Below are 17,454 nucleotides of genomic sequence, written 5' to 3'. Positions count from 1 at the left end.
ATGTCGGGAAATCAGTGCGGCCATAAAGACGTGATGGCGACCATTTCAGCGCTGAGTGTGTCTAAAAGAGCACAAGCCAGGAGAATAACGATGGGGAGAGAAAAGGGCAGCTTATCAGCAGTTAAGATAGCCATCACATGGCACGCGAAGACGGACCGCCTCAGTGCACGAACGTTTGTGCCAGGGAGAGAGGAGGACCATACCCGGTCTGTACGGTTCCCTGCCACTCCGCAGGGGAGGATGGAGGGGAGATGTTGGGAAGTAGATGAGGGGTGATGGTGGTGGTGGTAATTCAGTCAAACTGTTGCATAACGTCTGTATGCCATACAACTCGATGTACCTCGCTGGGTCAGGCTGGTCCTCTCTCCGAAGGCTTGTTTCCAGCAAACGAAACAATGAAATACGGCGCTGAGCTTGATGCAGCAGTGTGTGCGTGTACCTGCAACATCGCCAGGCCACCCTTCCCCGACTCTTCCTAATGTGGAGGATACAGGGAATAGGAGGATCATGAGAACAAGAAGGAAAATGCCGATAGCGCTTTACGACCTGTGATGTCTGCTTTAGATGAAAATATAAATGGTGATAGCACTTTGTGAGCTCTGCTCTCAGATAAGCATAGTTTTCCCTAGAAATTCTAGACGACTACACTTTCCATCTGGTTGCCGACATTCACCGTCACCCTCTAACGACGACCTTCCTAAATTGACACTAATCACTAACTTGTCATTTGTTTTTATCTGTAATTAGCGCATCTCCTCCTCATTTCTGTAACGCCTGCAAGAAGACAGCCTTGCTGACGATCCTCACTAACAAGGAGCGAAAACCTTAGGAAGAGACCGCGCTCTTGTGGTACCAGCGTGGATCACAAAGCCTTGTATACAAGCAGTTTTATCTGGCGGAACAATCAAAACAAGTCTCCTACACGTGCCTGCTGCTCACACCCTGCGGCTGAAGGAGGCAAACGGGTGGGCTAGCTGCCGAACAATGCTGCTACCACGCACTAACCGACTTTTTGTGACCTTTGCCCCCAGTTCCACCACCTACCATCCACCCACTAACTCCACATGTTCCTTACATGCAACTGTACTCAGTTTCATCACGATTGCTACGATGTACTACCAAAGTTGCCGGCTTTCTTTTCCGTCTTGGGCCATACCTGCAGGCCAGTACGTGAATACTGCAGGAGGGAATGGGAAGAGTTAAGTGGGTAGTAAGATGCATGCACTGTTGCTGGTGCAAGACACGGTCTGCTGTTCCAGCTCATATTTCATATAAAAAGTAGGTGAACGAGAACTGTCTCTGCCCCTACCATGCTACCCCAAATGCTCGTTTGCCATAATGACACTTTTTGTCCAAGAGTCACTTTACAATTAAGTGCCATGCTAATGACAGTAATGCTGTTTGCTCTATATACCTTTTTTTTTTTTTTTTTGCAGAATTCGTTATGTGGCTGCTGTAGGCGAATGACACCCTCAACTCTTGTCAAAAAGTATGACTGCCGTCCAACATTCATTCCAAATTCTAGTTATCCATATCTTAGCTTGTTGCGGCCCTATGCTCCTCGAGGAGTAGCAAGGAATGATGATGATGATATCTTAGCTAGTTTTCTTTCAAGGTTTCTCACCTCACCCCTATCCACCCATCGCCACCACCAACACGCACACACACAAGAAAGCCAACATGTTTCTGAATGCACTGAATAGTTGAAAAAGAGTTTTATCTGATAGCCTCGAGTTTCACAGAAATCGCTGACACTTCTCATACTTGCTAACAGCAACTACACTTCATCCCCGGAAGTCCTCACTTGGCATACTTTAGTCCCTTGTGAAAAAAGCCAATGGGGAAAACTGCAGGCGCGTGCAGGCGGCTCTTCCTCCTTGTGTGCGTGGGGTTTCAAGGCCACGACCCATCACGTGCCTCCGAAGGAAGATGACCTGCACAAGGCTCCAATCACTGCCGCATGCACAGCCTCCTCAAAACGGTCACTGAACGACTTGCTCTTCTTAGAGGGTCTGGCTTCCGACGCACCAGTAGAATCAGCTAGCGTCTCTTCGTACTCCACGAACTCCGAGCTTAGTGGCCAAGGGTACAAAGCGGCCTTTCTAACGCCATTAAGCTGCCAGATGTTTTCTTGACCTCCTCCTCAAACGTTGACAAACCCCACATCCTCCCACACTCGCAGCGATATTTCTTTCGGTAAAGCCGAGCAGAGCACAGGCAATAATGTGAGGTAAAATCCTAAAGGACACGAGGGAGAGGGGACGGAAAGACTGAGAGAAAAACTAAAAGGCATCAAAGTGAGGGAGATCAAGATGTCAAAGTGTAAAGGTTACGGGGGTCAAGAAAGAGAGAAAGCCATGGTGTGCGTCGAGGCGAAGAAAAGGTTAGACGCCTCAGAGAATAAGACGACTGTGTGATAAAACCAGGTTATGGGGTTAGAAGTTACGTACAGGTCAAAATGAGGGAAAGGCCAGAGGTCATCGGGTGGAGAAGGGTCAAGGTGAGGGAAAGCTTACGGGAGGTCAATATGACAGGTGAGACTGGGGACAGCAAATGTCCAACGGTCGTGCGTAATCGAGCGAAGGGCCGGTCAGCACAGGATGCACGCGGCAAGCGCAACAATAACTGCACGGTGTCCGAAACGACTGGCCACATACAGCTGGCTGGCTGGTTGGCTGGCCACGTGAGCAGGCAGGCCCAGGATGGAAGGAAGCCTAACATCGACGACAACCCCCACCTCCATCCTCTCCCATCAGCAATCCTCGCCTTCATTATCAACGTCCTGTTGAACAGGCCCGGTTTGAACGCGAGCCAAGTCGGCGGTGGCTAAAGCACAGCGGAAGCTAAGGACACATCACGTGACTTTCGAAACGCAAGGAAGAAAAGTAGGAGGGGGGGGGGAAGAAGGTGCCACCACCTGTCGTCTAGACGACCACTTTGGTCATAATCAGAACTTGCAACGCACAGGCTCGAGTTTCCTATGGGGCGTACGCGATGTTCTTGCTTGCATGCTGGCGTGCTCCCGAGCTGTCTAATGACGATGTTTATTGTTCCCCCTACCTTCCCTACAGATGCGTGCAGTTATCTTCAACGAGCTTAATGACTACAGCGCTGTCGCCCAACACGCATCCTCTAAAAAAAAAAACTTGAAACCGTGGAACTTAAATCTTACAATGCCTCCCCCTCCCCTTCCCACACACAATCACGCTCACATCTATATAATAAATGCAACAAATAACATATGAACTATAAAAGAATAAACAACCGTACTAAACGAAGAATAAAACCAAATACAGAAAAACATAAAGAGCTGAACACAAACAAGAGCTGAGAGTAACATGTTATTGCAAAAGGGAAGGGTGTGAAAAGGGACTAGCATTATGGGAAAGGTATACGCAGTTGCTCATCGTATTAGCATCAATAATCAAACGACGACCCCAGCAGCTGCTTCGTGAACAGAGAACTAGCAACATGGTGGCGGTAGTTGTCGGGTCGAATGCAAACTGCGCCCTTTAATAATGAACTAGCTACAAGACCACTTATGGTGCTGTCGATCTTGGGAGGGCGGCAGTGAGCAGATTATTGGGCTCGTCACGGCGTTTACAGTGGAGCCCGTTACACAGCTGGCCTAAGCCGTCGCTTGTGAGGACTTGGAAATGCGACATTAGAAGCGCCGTGAAACGCATGGAATGTTGCGTTTAAAGGGCAACACACTGTGCACGCACCTCGTCGCCGCCCCTTCATATCTTCATATACAAGAGGTCCTCCCTTATTCACGAAGTTCGTTCTCTCACTGTTATAATACCCATACTTTAAAAAAATAATAAAAAATTTAAAAAAACCAGAAACTCAATGATGCTGTCCTGGGCTTTTAAAAAGTGAAAACAAAAATAATAAATAAGACGCTAACTTTCCATCGACTTTTATCAGGCTGCTTGTTGAGCTTTAAAAAATAAAATACATCAATTCCAATGTTAGCCACAAAATTGAGGAGGATATGCAAGAATAAACACTGTAGTAGCATGGTAATATCACACAAACCGAGCCAGAATCTCATTCGTTTATAACTCGGTGCTTTACGCATGCAAATGTTACAACTGGAGAGCGGCCCACAATGATGTAGCATACCTGTGTGCGTCTGCTAACAAACAGCACCAGGCTAATTGCCCTCCTACCACAGGCACTGTCCAGCGTAATGCCGAAGCAAGGATTTAGCACCGAAAGTCTTGGGCTGAGAACATCAAGAGCCACCTGTTTTGCCTGCCATCTGGACCCATTTCACACGTGCTCTAATGGTGCAGTCAAGCTGCCGCACATTACAAGTCTCACACACTTTACTATGTTACATCCATATTTTTTTTTTTTAGTTTTTCCGACCTCTAATACATACACATATGCGCTCACCCCCCACCCCACAAAATACACACACACACGCGCGCATTCAGACTGAGCTTTTAAAAGAAACGAAAAAACCTAACCAAACGTTATTAACTATGTAGATCAAGTAACAAGTACAGTGTATGTACTTGCAACCTTTGAAACATCTTAAGCTAGTTGTGAAGAGAGCTCTCCTAAGTCCCAGGTGAAGAAGTTAACCAAGTTGCTCGTTTTCAAATCATGAACATTACAGGAAACACAGATTGAAAGTTAAGGCACATGCCAGACAGAAAAGCAGCCTTGTGTTTGACACTCTGTTGCTACCTTGTGGGACTGCTTGCTGATGTACTTAGACTGGCGTCTTTCTCATTTGTCTCATGTGGTTACCACACTGTGTGCCCAGCCCATAACCCAGCCCATAAGTTTCCCCAATTTCTGGACACCAGTCTTGTTCCCTGGGATGATGAATGCCAGTGTGCATGACAAACTTGCGAGATGTATATCCATTTGTAAGATGTGCATAGTGTGCACACCACAAAATTCCCCGATAAATATCATTTTAATAAACAAACAGAAGCTTTTCTTCCGGTACACTCCTCCACCCAAGCCTCCTACCCCAGTTTAAGTATACAACAACAAATTTCCTTCACTTCCCTTCGCCACCTGTACCCCACTGAAGCTTAAGTACACAACTACAAACAATGCGCCAGCTACTACAACCACACCCTCGGCATGGAGACAACTTAAAAAGTTGAGATTAGAGCATATGGGGTTTTGTACAACACTTCCTCCCTCCTTTTTTTCTCTGGCATCTAGTGCACCAAAACACACACATAGAGAAAGCAGGAGAAAGAGGAGAAAGAACTTAACTAATGATCACAAAACTGATGTGATCATGTGGATTAGGAATGTTAAAGTTATGAGTCCCCACTTGCAGAACTTATTCCAAAGCCATTATAGTTTATACATACATGTATACAAATATTGTGTTATATATAAGACACATTACACTAACACTTAATATGACATAATAAGATTAAAACTGAAAACACCACAGATTGAAAAAGATGATTGGGTGGGGTAGGGGCATGTAGATACCCCATGCAACATGTGTGGTAGCTAAAGGCTATAAAATACAAAGAAAAATACAGAGCATGGACTGATGTATAATTACAACCTGCCACAAAACTGCCTTTCACAAAGACTACATTTTAAAAACTGAAAAAGAAAATAAACTGCAAAGATTAACATGCTACAGTTCACTTAGACGTGTGTAGCCAAAAAAACATGTCCTTTATGCAGATGACCAAGAAACTCTAAACTGTAAAAGAATTTAGCATTTAAAAAAGTTTGCTTAGCACCCATAACCAATAAATACTGTTGACAGTTCAGAATGTGTATAAGCATGAGCTAAAGCTTTATGTTGTATGACTTGCATGATATACTTATTGTGTAAGACAATAAGGGACAAACAGTGGTAATATGTAGAAACAAAGACTAGAAAAATAAAAAGGGAAATAGGGTGGTGTGAGAAAGGTCATATACAGTATACATTTGCTGGAAGTCAAATGTCAACTTTATGCAAAACAATCATAAAGAAAATGAAGAATAGAAAAATAAAAGGGAAACAGGATGGTGTGAGAAAGGTCATATATAGTATACATTTGCTGGAAGTCAAATGTCAACTTTATGCAAAACAATCATATAGAAAAACTTTCACTGACACGCAGACTTGTCAACACTAAAGCTTCTTAGAATTTTTAAGCAATTTTAAATTCCACAACTCTGAGGGCAAAAAACAGTATCAACTTACAAATTTTTCAGAAGAATCTTAAAAATCATAAGGGTATACTCCATTCTCGTTCTTGAAGCAACACTAATGTATACATCAATTTGTAAGTTAACATCTGGGGGTGTCATACAAGGACAGACAACAGAGGTGTGGGTCAGGGGACATACACAGTCCATTCACATTCAAGCTGAAAAAGGAGTAAGTCTCCAATTATTCCATGAACACAGCAAAATGAGATGACAAATAACAACAACAAAATGAGTAGAGTCTGTGAAAGTGCAAGATTTCATAGATGCCTTGTTTACAATCCTGTCTTCAACAAAGCATAACTGTAGCTGTCAAGCAGCTGATATGTCCCTTCCCGTCAAATGTAAATAATCTAATGACTGCATTGCAGTTTGCACAATCAAGATAACTGAGTATATTACATATGTACTTATGACAGTTCAAGTGAGATTTTGTGGAACATTACAGGTCAAAATGCTAAATTTTAAAGTGTGATTCTTTAGCAGCTGATGCAGGAAAAGCAATGCTTGCTGAGGTATACCTTCTTCAGAAAGAAAAGAGTAAAAAGCTTCCTTCTTGAATATGATCACAAAAAACACAAAGCAGAGGATAAGACATTACTGCTAACATACCAACACAATATACAATCAGAAAATAGACAGCACCATGACAGATTGCAACTCCTCAAATAATATAACTTGAAAGAGTTGAAGGGGTGAAAGGCTGGAGGCGAATATGCAACAATAAAAATTTATACTTACAATTCATTTTCAAAGAATAATCTATACACACACGAACAAAAAAAAAAATGTTCAGACCACATCTGGTGCTCTCAAAATATTCTTACTTTAAAACATATCAATAAAATCAAAAGTTCCCCAAGTTATCGAAGCAGTTATAAATAAATTCTAAAATTACAAAAAAAACCTCATACAAGTTCTAGTACTGTCATCAGAAAATGGAATCCTTTTATATTGGGAGTACATATACACTGTCGTGATTAGTTCAAATAGATGAAAGGTTAAATTTACCATTTAAAACTTAATGACCAGCTGACTGACTAAAAACACACAGGCACATGCAAAAACATGCACGCACACACACTATGAAACCACACATTTTTATCTGCCCAAGAAGAAAGCAACCAAATAAAAAGTGTATCGTGTCTTCTACTTCTGGAATGTAACAAGTCAGTTTGGGTGTTGTAACTCAAAATTCTGTGCTTTCACGCTCGGAGCAAAATACTAAGATAAATCTTTATGCACACCATTTACACCAGCATCATTACAATTCACGTACAACATCGGCATGATATAAACAAGCTACTCAATAGATCAAGCATGATGGTGTACTTTCGCTACACTGCAACATGCAAACATATGACACATGAGTCTTGATTATACATGTAGTGACTATCCTATGATGTTAGTGTGTGGCCTGAAACAGTGAGCAAGAATTAGTTTTTGTTTTTTTTTCAGTTATCTGTTCTTGGTTATTATAGTCATTTTAAATTCATTATCTCAAGGCTGCAGCCACCACACCCCAAACCATACACAAACAACATACCCGGCTTCATCCAACATGGTTGGAAGAAGAAGAGCTGAACCATCAAAGTTGGTCAAGGAGAAAAAGTCCAAGAAACTACAGAAAGACAAACAGCAAGTGCTTAAAATATCACAGGATTACCATGCAAAGTAATAACTGCAGTGACTGCAACTGGGGAAATAAAACATGGAAACATACCTCAGACATAGTGAAGTTAACGGTATCCGGAATATTCTTTTAAAACAGACTTTTCACATACTTTTATGAGAAAGCATCTTAAAAAGATTGGCTGCACATGTTTTGAATATTAATGAGTTGCCTTTAATCTGGAGATGGATGCAAATGCAATCCAGGGGAAAGGATTTAACAAGCACTCTTGATTCTGTGGTTTAAAAGTATGGCGTATCATTGCACGTAGATTTTAAAAGATTCCCTGTCACACCTTTTATTCTCTAACTTTAGACTTACCATAGCAGTAATATCTCCCTTCTGGCCTACTACATTAAAGCACAACCATAACAACTCTTTAAATCCATAATGACACATGGCATCCCTCTCCACCCATCTTTAAATACAAGGTCAGTATCATCATGTGCATTATATTGCACAGTTTTGATGAGGAAAAACATTATACTGACCATCATAATTTGATACTTATCTCGGTAAAACAGCAATGCACAAATGTAACAAATAATTTGTATGATGCAACAAATTTCTATCACATTTAACAACATCAAATTCAACATCTGAGACTAGCATCTAGGAAATCTACTGCCAAACTCCCTGATGAATCAAGCAAGATGCTCCTGGTTCAGAATCTAGGCTTCCATCAGGCATTCGGGCAATGTGATGGACAGGCTCTACCCTCAGTAATTTATGTGCCAGACCACACTAGCCTATTAAGCTGTCTCTATTTCCCAAAAAGCCCAACAAGTCCAACAGACGATGCCAAAAAAACTACCATTTTAATATGTTCAGGCAGGAGAAATATGTTTGTAACAAACAGGCTGGTGTAATGTTGCAACTTCAGCCTACATTTAAAGTTTTAAAACTTAAAAGGCTACACCAAAAACTACTGAACAGATTTTTCTCCCAAAAAATGCTTTCAGCTGCTAAAATACACTTATATGTACATATTGAACGATATTCTTTTTCTCTGTGTCCAGATCTGAATTTCATTATGTATATGTTTAACGGCACCATATGTTAATGCGTGTGTCTCAATGTATCTTTTTATCAAATACTTTTTACCATCTACTATGGGTCTGTTTTTCTATAAAAACAGGAACCAGAGTCATGCAATGGTGTTAACAGCATGTGCAGTACAAAGCTCAAACTACTTTTGTACGTCTGTTTAAGTCTACACAAAGTCTATTTTTTTCTAACTGCACAGGTAAAAAACTGAGCTAGCAATAGGCAGTTCCAACAAACTGTCATCAAGCATTATTCTGGACTTGAAAATTAACACTTTTAATTGTATGTCATTTTATAAAGTCATAAAAATGTGTAAGTATTCAAAGGTACTTATTAGAGGTAGATTCTAATAGGTGACTCTAATGTGTCCAAACATATGAAACTTCAAAGTCATGTCTAATTAGCCATGCCTTAGAACGATACCCATCTCCCCCAAAAAAACAAATTTCTTGGAATTGTCACACACATTTAGTTGAAGGCCTGTCACTTTTTCTTCGCAATGCCACTATGCTCTTTGTTTTTTATTCTACTGAATGTTAACATCAAATATGGGAGAAAAATCAGTCTTTTTTTTTTTTTTACTAGTATACATTTATATTACTTTTCTTTCCTGGTGCCCAATACTGATTCTTTCACTGCATTATGAAAACTGTTTTCCACAGACTTCTCAATAAAGTATAAATTGTCATTAAAAATAAAAAGTCACTCATTTTAAATAGTTTTAAATATTTTAAATGAAACACAATATTTTAGTAGACAAATTAATACAAAATTTGTGCATTAAAGGATGTTTGCATCACAGCATTCTTAGGTCCTAAAGCCATATGACAAGGAGAAAAATTATGATCAATAACTTAAAGTGAAAAATGTAATAAAATGTAACACCTGGTTAATTATCTTCCCTTAGACCTAGTGACTATATGTCAGGGACACACTTCACAGACAAAGCACATACCAAATCACCAAGACCTGTACACGAGCTTTATATTTTCTATTAAGGCTTTGATTATCTTTGATTAGTTACTCTAATGCTTCTCTAATAACAACCGATCACGTATAACACAGCAGTCACAAAAGCTACTCACTATCTTCCAGTCATAAAAATTCGACATACAAAAGTTCATTCTACAATTATTTACAAGGTCAAACCTCCAGAGTCTACGGTTTCTTAAGTAAAAAAAATAATCCCACTTACGTACATGCCAAGTCCACGTCTGATCACTCTCACACACATACACTTCCTTGAATCATATACTGTACAGCTGGTGATAGAGGGGCAGCCACATCAGACTGACGATGGTACAACCTCTATAATCCGGTACAGTTGGTGTTGTCTGGGCAGACACAGCAGACTTACGAGGTTGAATTTCTATAATCCGGTACAGTTGGTGTTGTCTGGGCAGACGCAGCAGACTTATGAGGTACAACTTTTATAATCCAGTACAGTTGGTGTTGGCAAACACAGCAGACTGACGACAGTACAACTCCTATAGTCTTCTTTGTTCCTGTCTTTGGGCCCCCAAGTGATTCCTGGAATCCTTATGATTCAGTGAATGCTCATATCGAATTTAGCTTCTACTCTTTGTTACACACAAAAAAAAACCACTTCTTTACAATAACAACATTTCCAACCAAGATTTCACATCACCTTCTCACCAACTGTTAAAAGGATAACCATGATAATCATAAAGAATACCTATCCACTACCTTGTCAAGGCAAGGAATCACTTGCATTCCCAGTCTCTTACACACACAAAAAAAATCTTCACTGTGTCTTTCTACTTTGATGCCTTGTTTTGGAACGACAAATCTGAGTTCACATGAATATTTCATTCAGTCATACACTCTTTTGTAAATCATGCTCACTACCATTCATTCCTAATAGCATACAACCAAGGGTGACAATTCATGCTTCTTAAAACAAACAAGGGTGATAATTCACATTCCTAAAACTATAAAATATTATAATCCCTTAATGTTAGAACAATCACTCCTTATTTGCCAAACACATGGTAAAGTATTAAGCACAAACAAAACTGGAAGGTGCATCCCTGACATTTGTTTTCAATTCCATTGTTTAGCATCAGTTATTAATAGGTTTACGCATGGTATTTTTGTCCCTCTCTCTTTTTTATGCAAATTGATGGGTCTCAACTGGGGACAATTTTACTAAAGTAAAAAAAAAGACAGTGGACCACCAAGGTCTAAAATCACTCTGTACTGTGAATTTCAAATATAAATTGCTATACTTGTTTCATTATAATTCAAAACTAAATGTACTTCTGTGACAATAGTATAGCAATAAGTTTACACAAAATTATATACTTCGCAAAGTACACATCAAAATTAAAAATAAGGAAGTGCACTGTGTTACTAAGGGGTCATGGATGACGCAGTTAAATTATACAATGCTCATGCTGTGACATAAAGACTTAGTTGGTAAGTACGCGAACAAGCAGTTGGGAATCGATAAAATTAAAACTCATGTGAAATCAATACTGGACTAATTGGCGTATCTGGTGATTTAAACACCACTTTGCTGACATATAATGATTGTCAGCAGTGGACTACATCACTTATGCATGCATGCAGCCCACAAGTGGTCCATGGACCATACTTTGAGAATCACTGATGTGAGTCACACAGCATGTGATATACCATATATTGAATTTCTCTGGGGTTTTTTCCCACTTTACCAAAACAACAGTACCACTCTTCCAAAGAATGTTTCATTTTTTGATATATCACCTTTTTTTAATAAAAGGATATTATTCACCAAATGCGGAGAGTTCTGGAAGGGTGGGGAGATAAAAGGATAAAATTCCACCCAGTTCAATGTTACTGACCGCTGTGAATGGCACCTGTTAATGTATTATCAATTACAAAATTCTGAATCTGAGTATGTGCATTCCTTCACTTTTGATCACATTCATCCCCACCCATTAAATAAATAAAATCTTTGCCAAATCAAATGACAGACTGGTTAACCTGCTGTATTTCTGGACCACACAAAGTCTCAGTAATTATACTGTCACAAGAATGTATAACAGTTTTAATCTCACAATCCCAGGAAGGATGTTACATAAATCCAAGTATATCTTCACTGTAGTGTATTATGTGTATGTGTTCAATCCAATTTAAATTATTCAGATTTTAGACACACAAATGATACTAAACCACATACTGCACAGAATTTCAGAAAACTGCACGTAGTATCACTAAATGTAGAATCTACATGCATGAAATATTTACTTGAATAACAAATAGTGTGCACATCAGGATGAAGTTAATGCCATGACATGTTTACAGTTTTGGGTACATCACATTTACTAAAGAAAATATTTTGATACTACCTACTCACATTATCTTTTTATAAAGCCAAACAATGAAATTTACTGCTTTACACAGTATACACTTCTGCCTTATATATAACATTTGCATGATAAACTAAATCTAATGTCAACTGATTGGAAATGCTTACTGTTATTGTGGAAGCATAAATAACATCAATGTGATACTTTCTTTGTAAGCAAGACGTTTAAATTGTTGAAAGGAATTTTAGTTTTTGCATCTCACAGTTTCCAGTCTTTGCTTGGAAAGTTTCACTAACTTTCACTTATCTAACCTCATGTTTTATCTGGGCATGTGTTCATGTCACTATTTTGTTGTAAGTGCAACAGCTACACAACAACAAATTAACAACCAGACAGCAACAAATCAATCTGCTGGCAGAAAACATGCCACATTCTGTAATGTTCCTATACTTGTTTTAGAGGCAAGACCTCCCCTGTGAGCAATTTCAGCTGCATCATCAAATACCACACATTCCTACCCCTGCTGCCCATAAACAACAACCAAAATCCCTTATTCCCTAGACTAACCACTGCACTGTCCTCAAGATGATTCTGGGTCACTAAGGCAAACTGAGCTGGCCCATTTCCACATAAACCAAATCAGTGGTGAGTTATCAAAGTAGCAATGCAATTTGATTGGTAAACTAATGCACTGTAGACAAATAGTGAATAGTGTCAGCAACAGCAGTACTACTGGTGCTGTAGCCTTCTCCTAAGCAAAAGGTAACCATAACTTCTGCAAAGAGTTTTAGTCTTTAAGTCCCACCCCTAATTTTTTTTATACTTTCCTTACAGTTTCCCTGGGTAAAGCCACTTCTTGAACACAAAGATAACTGGCATATTTTGAGGGGAGGGAGGGGTGCTACACAACTCAAGTTACCTTCTCATCTGACTCATGCAGAGGAATGTATATGCCAAGTGCTTTTCCAATGGTCTGCATCTGCAGTGGTTTGAGAGGACAGTTTCAAATGAGGTTTGGGTTGGTGAGATCAGGGTCAGAGTTAGGCTAGATTCTAATCCCAGAGAATTCACCACAACAGAAGATGAATCATCAACAGTTCAAAAGGTCACTTTCCACAAATTTGTAGGTCTTTTATACCAGTGTTGCTGACAATGAACATTTATAGCAACATAAAATATCACTGACCTGTCAAGCTACAGCTCTGAAAATTTTTTTTAAATATCCCTTTCCCAGTGAGATGCCCTTACATTTCATGTTCAAAGGTGCTCTATGAAAAAAAGACATTTAAAATAGGAGCAGGTTTTAAATATGTGCATGTGCATTTACATGATTTTAAAACTATAACCTTTGACTCAGTTTCTATTGGTCTTTTGATTAGATTTTATCCAATGGAAGTGATAAAGGCATTAGTGAGCATACGGAACTGCCATTCACTTCAAAACACAGAAGAATTTCTAGTGTCATCAGAAAAGGGATTGGGTGTAACCCTCAGGTTAATTCTCATTTGGTACATAGTCACACATATGCACCACCTGTCAGATACCTACTTAACTTCTCAAAGACAAACTGGTGGTGTAAATCCTTATCAACAGTAAGGAGTCATGCATCCCAACAAGAAGTTTACTTTGCTATTCACCATTTCAGCCAATAATATTCTGGTAATATATTATAAACTTCCTTCTGTGTATCACAATTTAAGACAAAACACATGTGTACACATACCAGGTAATTCTCATACCCTTATGGCAAGACTTTCAAGATTTATCACAACAAAGCTAATGTTTATCTTCTGTCTTAAGCATGATTTTAAGATACCAGTGTCTCCTTCATAAAATGTGCATCCACATACACACTCTCTCACTTGCTGACATAAGCAGGAAAAGAAAAGAGAAGAGAAAAGAAAATATACTCTGAGGTGCAAGATAAAGCTTTTATATGGCAATCTGACCAATGCAGATCATAGACCTTCTAAAGTCAAAGTATAAGTAAGAAGATCAGAAAATCAGTTTTACTCAATGTTGTAAAACATTAGGCAAAATGTTGAGCCTGTATGCTGTTTTGGTACTTAAAAATATTTTTTAGAAAACAAGTATTTTTAATTTCTACAGCAGACAAGTGATTAATTTGTATGACAATGACACCTGCATATGCACAAACGAGTGTAAACTTTCCACCCACAAATGCTGGCCTGTGTAAATATATAAGCAAGCACAAATAGGTTTGTATGCACAAGGGCACACTCAAGATTCTTAATGTATGTGAACATTATACAAAGATAATTAAAACTTTAAACAATTTACAATAACTATATTATTCTTCAATCTTGATTTATCCAATAATTTTTATCTACTTTTGTTTTTCTTAAAAATCAGGAGCCTTAAACATTCAGATGCCAATCTAAGGGACATCTTCCTCTAACAGCAGGCTTCCATCTCAATCTAAACCTTCGAGGAAGGGAGAAAAAGCATTAGTACTTACGCTTCCTCAGCTATCTCCTCCTCTGGGTTAGGACTGGAGATTCCTGCAACACCAATATCCAGAGGCACTAGACCATGGCCCAAACTTGTTTCATCAGCTCCATCTGGCATTTCAGGTCGAAGTACTGCAGTTCCGGACAAATCAGCCGAGCTCTTGGATGGCGCAAGGGTAGTCTTCTGCTGGTCACCAGAGGGAAGCCCTTCGACTTGAGCTGTTTCCACAGAAGAAGTGGGTAAGTGGTTCTGCTGAGGTATGCTGGGAGGTATAGAGCCTGCAGCAGCTGAAGGTAGTAAGTTAAATCCAGGAGCAGTCTGCGGAACGGCTGTCTCGTAGGCTACATGTGGTGCCACTTGCTGAGGTTGGGAAGGGGGTGGAAGCTGCTGGACTTGCGGTTGCTGTTGTGGCTGCAGTACAGCTGGCTGACCAACAGAAGCCTGCACTTGTGTTGCTGAAGAAACCAAGTCCCCTGGTTGCATAGAACTAGGGACCTGAGTGATGCCAATGGGTGCGGCAGCAAGTCCAATACCTGGGCCTAAGGTGGCTGGTTGGGAATGCATCGTGGCTGGAATAGCTGCAATAGTTGGAATAATTGCCGTCATTGCTGCAGGAGGCTGCTGCTGCTGTTGTTGTGGTTGTACTTGAGCACTTGGGTAAGGTATGCCTCCTGGTAGACTTGCATTTACCTGTGTCTGGGTCAATGCTGGTAATGAAGCACCTGGCTGTAAAGGCTGATTCATGGGTGCTGTTGAATGCACAGCACCAATAACAGGATAAGGTACAGATATCGGATGACCACCTTGGCTTGAGTATACCGGTGTGTTTGCCAGTGTTTGAGTTGGTCTTGCTGACTGAGCAATATTTGAAAATGCATTCAACATGGACTGACCACCTTGATGTTGATACGAGACATTTGGAAGAGATTGTCCAGAGACTAGAGGTGCCTGATTCATTCCAAGATGACTAGTTGAAGCGGGCTGTATAGGCTGGAACATTTCACCTGGGCCTCTGGTGCCGCCTCCAGAACCACTAGACATGTCTTGCAATATCAAAGAGCTCTGGTGATGTTGAGAAACCACGGTCCCTGACGCTCCAGCCAGCAGTGGATTTTTTGATGGATCATCCACACCATGGACATAATGAACAGAATTGGTAGCGCTGGAGCTGCCAGAATTTACACTTATCTCATCTTGCTTATTCTCTACCTTCTCTGGTCCGTCAAGATAATCATAACACATCCACCTTCCACGTTTGAAGGGCTCCTTCGATTCAATCTTAACCACCTTGAACCTTACAGGCTTTTCTTTAATCACTTCTTCAGGTGTAAGTGGATCCTGGTTATCAACGTCTGTTGCTCTTGAGCTGGTGTCGTAGAATTCTGAACTATAATCTTCGGTGTGGCTATCAACAGTTTCGTCCAAATCATCAATACTGTCTCCGTCATTATCCTGTGTCAAATCCCCGCTTCCGCCCCTTTGAGACTTGTAAGTAACACCAATTATTTTAAAAGTAGTTTTCTTCTTAGGAGCATCTGTTTTAGAGTAACTCTGAGAGGAACGAAGTTCATTCTCATCTTTAGAATTATCTTTCAAATTATGCTGAGAATTAACACTGTCCGAAGAAACGGCCATGTTTTCATTGAAAAGGGATCTATCTGCCATCTTCTCGAGGCAAATAATCTCGCAACTCAATCCGACAAGCAAACGGCGGCTGTTTTCTCAGATTCAACTCACCTCCATAACATAAAGTCCAAAAAACAGAAATTAATGTCTCTAAAGCTCTCTTCTCTCACATTTTCGTTTCATTTCTTCGAATGAAAATCCCAAACAGACATCGAACAAGATGTGCAGCCTATTCCTTTCTTGTAAGCCACAATAAATGGCGGACATCATAACTAAAGCATGCTGGGAAGGAAACGACGTCATGACCCTCTCGTCGACCTTCGGGATCGGCTGTCTGGTGACCTTTGACACTACTGGTATGTGGGTGAGAGGGGGTGGGAAAAAAGTTAAAGTCTCTTTGAAAAAAAGTATAGTCAAGTGTTGTTAAATAAGTATAATAAAAAATGTTCAGTTTAATTTGCTATTGCTGCAGTCAAAAGAAACCTCTTTGAAAAAAATGGCGCGCTCGGTTTCTGGTTCTTGGCATGCCTGACGCACGTGACCAACTTATGAGCGCTGCCCGGCAACTCACGTTGGAGGCAAATCAAAACCCATTCGTGTTTGAGAAGCAGTTGCTTTTCGTGTACTGGTGTCACTATTTCTACAACTTCAATGCCTTGTTTGCTATCCCTTGTTATTTTTCCAACTCTTCCCAATTTTACCCAATCGTGTTTCGCTTAACAAGCAGCATCAGAAGAGAGGAGAAGGAAGTGTTCTCCCCTTCCATGTTTCTCACCGAAGCTGTCAAGTTAGGTATTAGTAGCTTCTAAACTGCTTTTGTTTAAACGGGAGAATCAAACTATCCATTAACTAGTTTGTAGTTAAAGAATTTACACAGATCTGTTATAGTGTAACCTCTGATCCGCGCAGAAACATCCGTAAAAAACGCTCTCGTAACTTTAGAAGACGGCAATCGTTTGTTTAATCCGAGACTGATGTCATTAGACAATAGCAAGTTCATCGGCAAGTTTTTGCTGCGCGCACACACCTTTCCCTCACCAAACAGTAAAGGGACATACACGAGCGTGCATGTTATAATGTGTATGTGTATTTACTCTACTTGTGTGATTAGACATCTACGGTTTGTTC

At 40.1% G+C, this 17,454-nt stretch overlaps 1 protein-coding gene across 6 annotated transcripts in view; it reads right to left on the bottom strand.

The window, feature by feature from the left end:
- Positions 1 to 16,623, bottom strand: part of LOC112555689 (protein bunched, class 2/F/G isoform-like) — a 60,231-nt gene extending 43,608 nt beyond the window's left edge. For 2 of the 6 annotated variants that reach the window (XM_025224168.1, XM_025224172.1), the window contains exons 1-2: positions 14,708 to 16,622; positions 6,937 to 6,957 (exon numbers count right to left, since the gene is read on the bottom strand). In XM_025224168.1, coding sequence (XP_025079953.1) covers positions 6,937 to 6,957; positions 14,708 to 16,365 — 1,679 coding nt within the window. In that variant the 5' untranslated portion in view covers positions 16,366 to 16,622. Of the gene's footprint in view, positions 1 to 6,936; positions 6,958 to 7,741; positions 7,817 to 14,707 lie in introns of all 6 variants that reach the window. The other 4 variants (XM_025224167.1, XM_025224169.1, XM_025224171.1 and 1 more) reach the window with 4 other exon arrangements.
- Between the last annotated feature and the right edge of the window lie 831 nt (positions 16,624 to 17,454).

This window comes from Pomacea canaliculata, linkage group LG14, assembly GCF_003073045.1.
Source record: "Pomacea canaliculata isolate SZHN2017 linkage group LG14, ASM307304v1, whole genome shotgun sequence".
NCBI classification, from domain to species: domain Eukaryota; kingdom Metazoa; phylum Mollusca; class Gastropoda; order Architaenioglossa; family Ampullariidae; genus Pomacea; species Pomacea canaliculata.
Note: the sequence above shows the minus strand (reverse complement) of the source record. Positions and strands in the feature narration are given on the sequence as shown.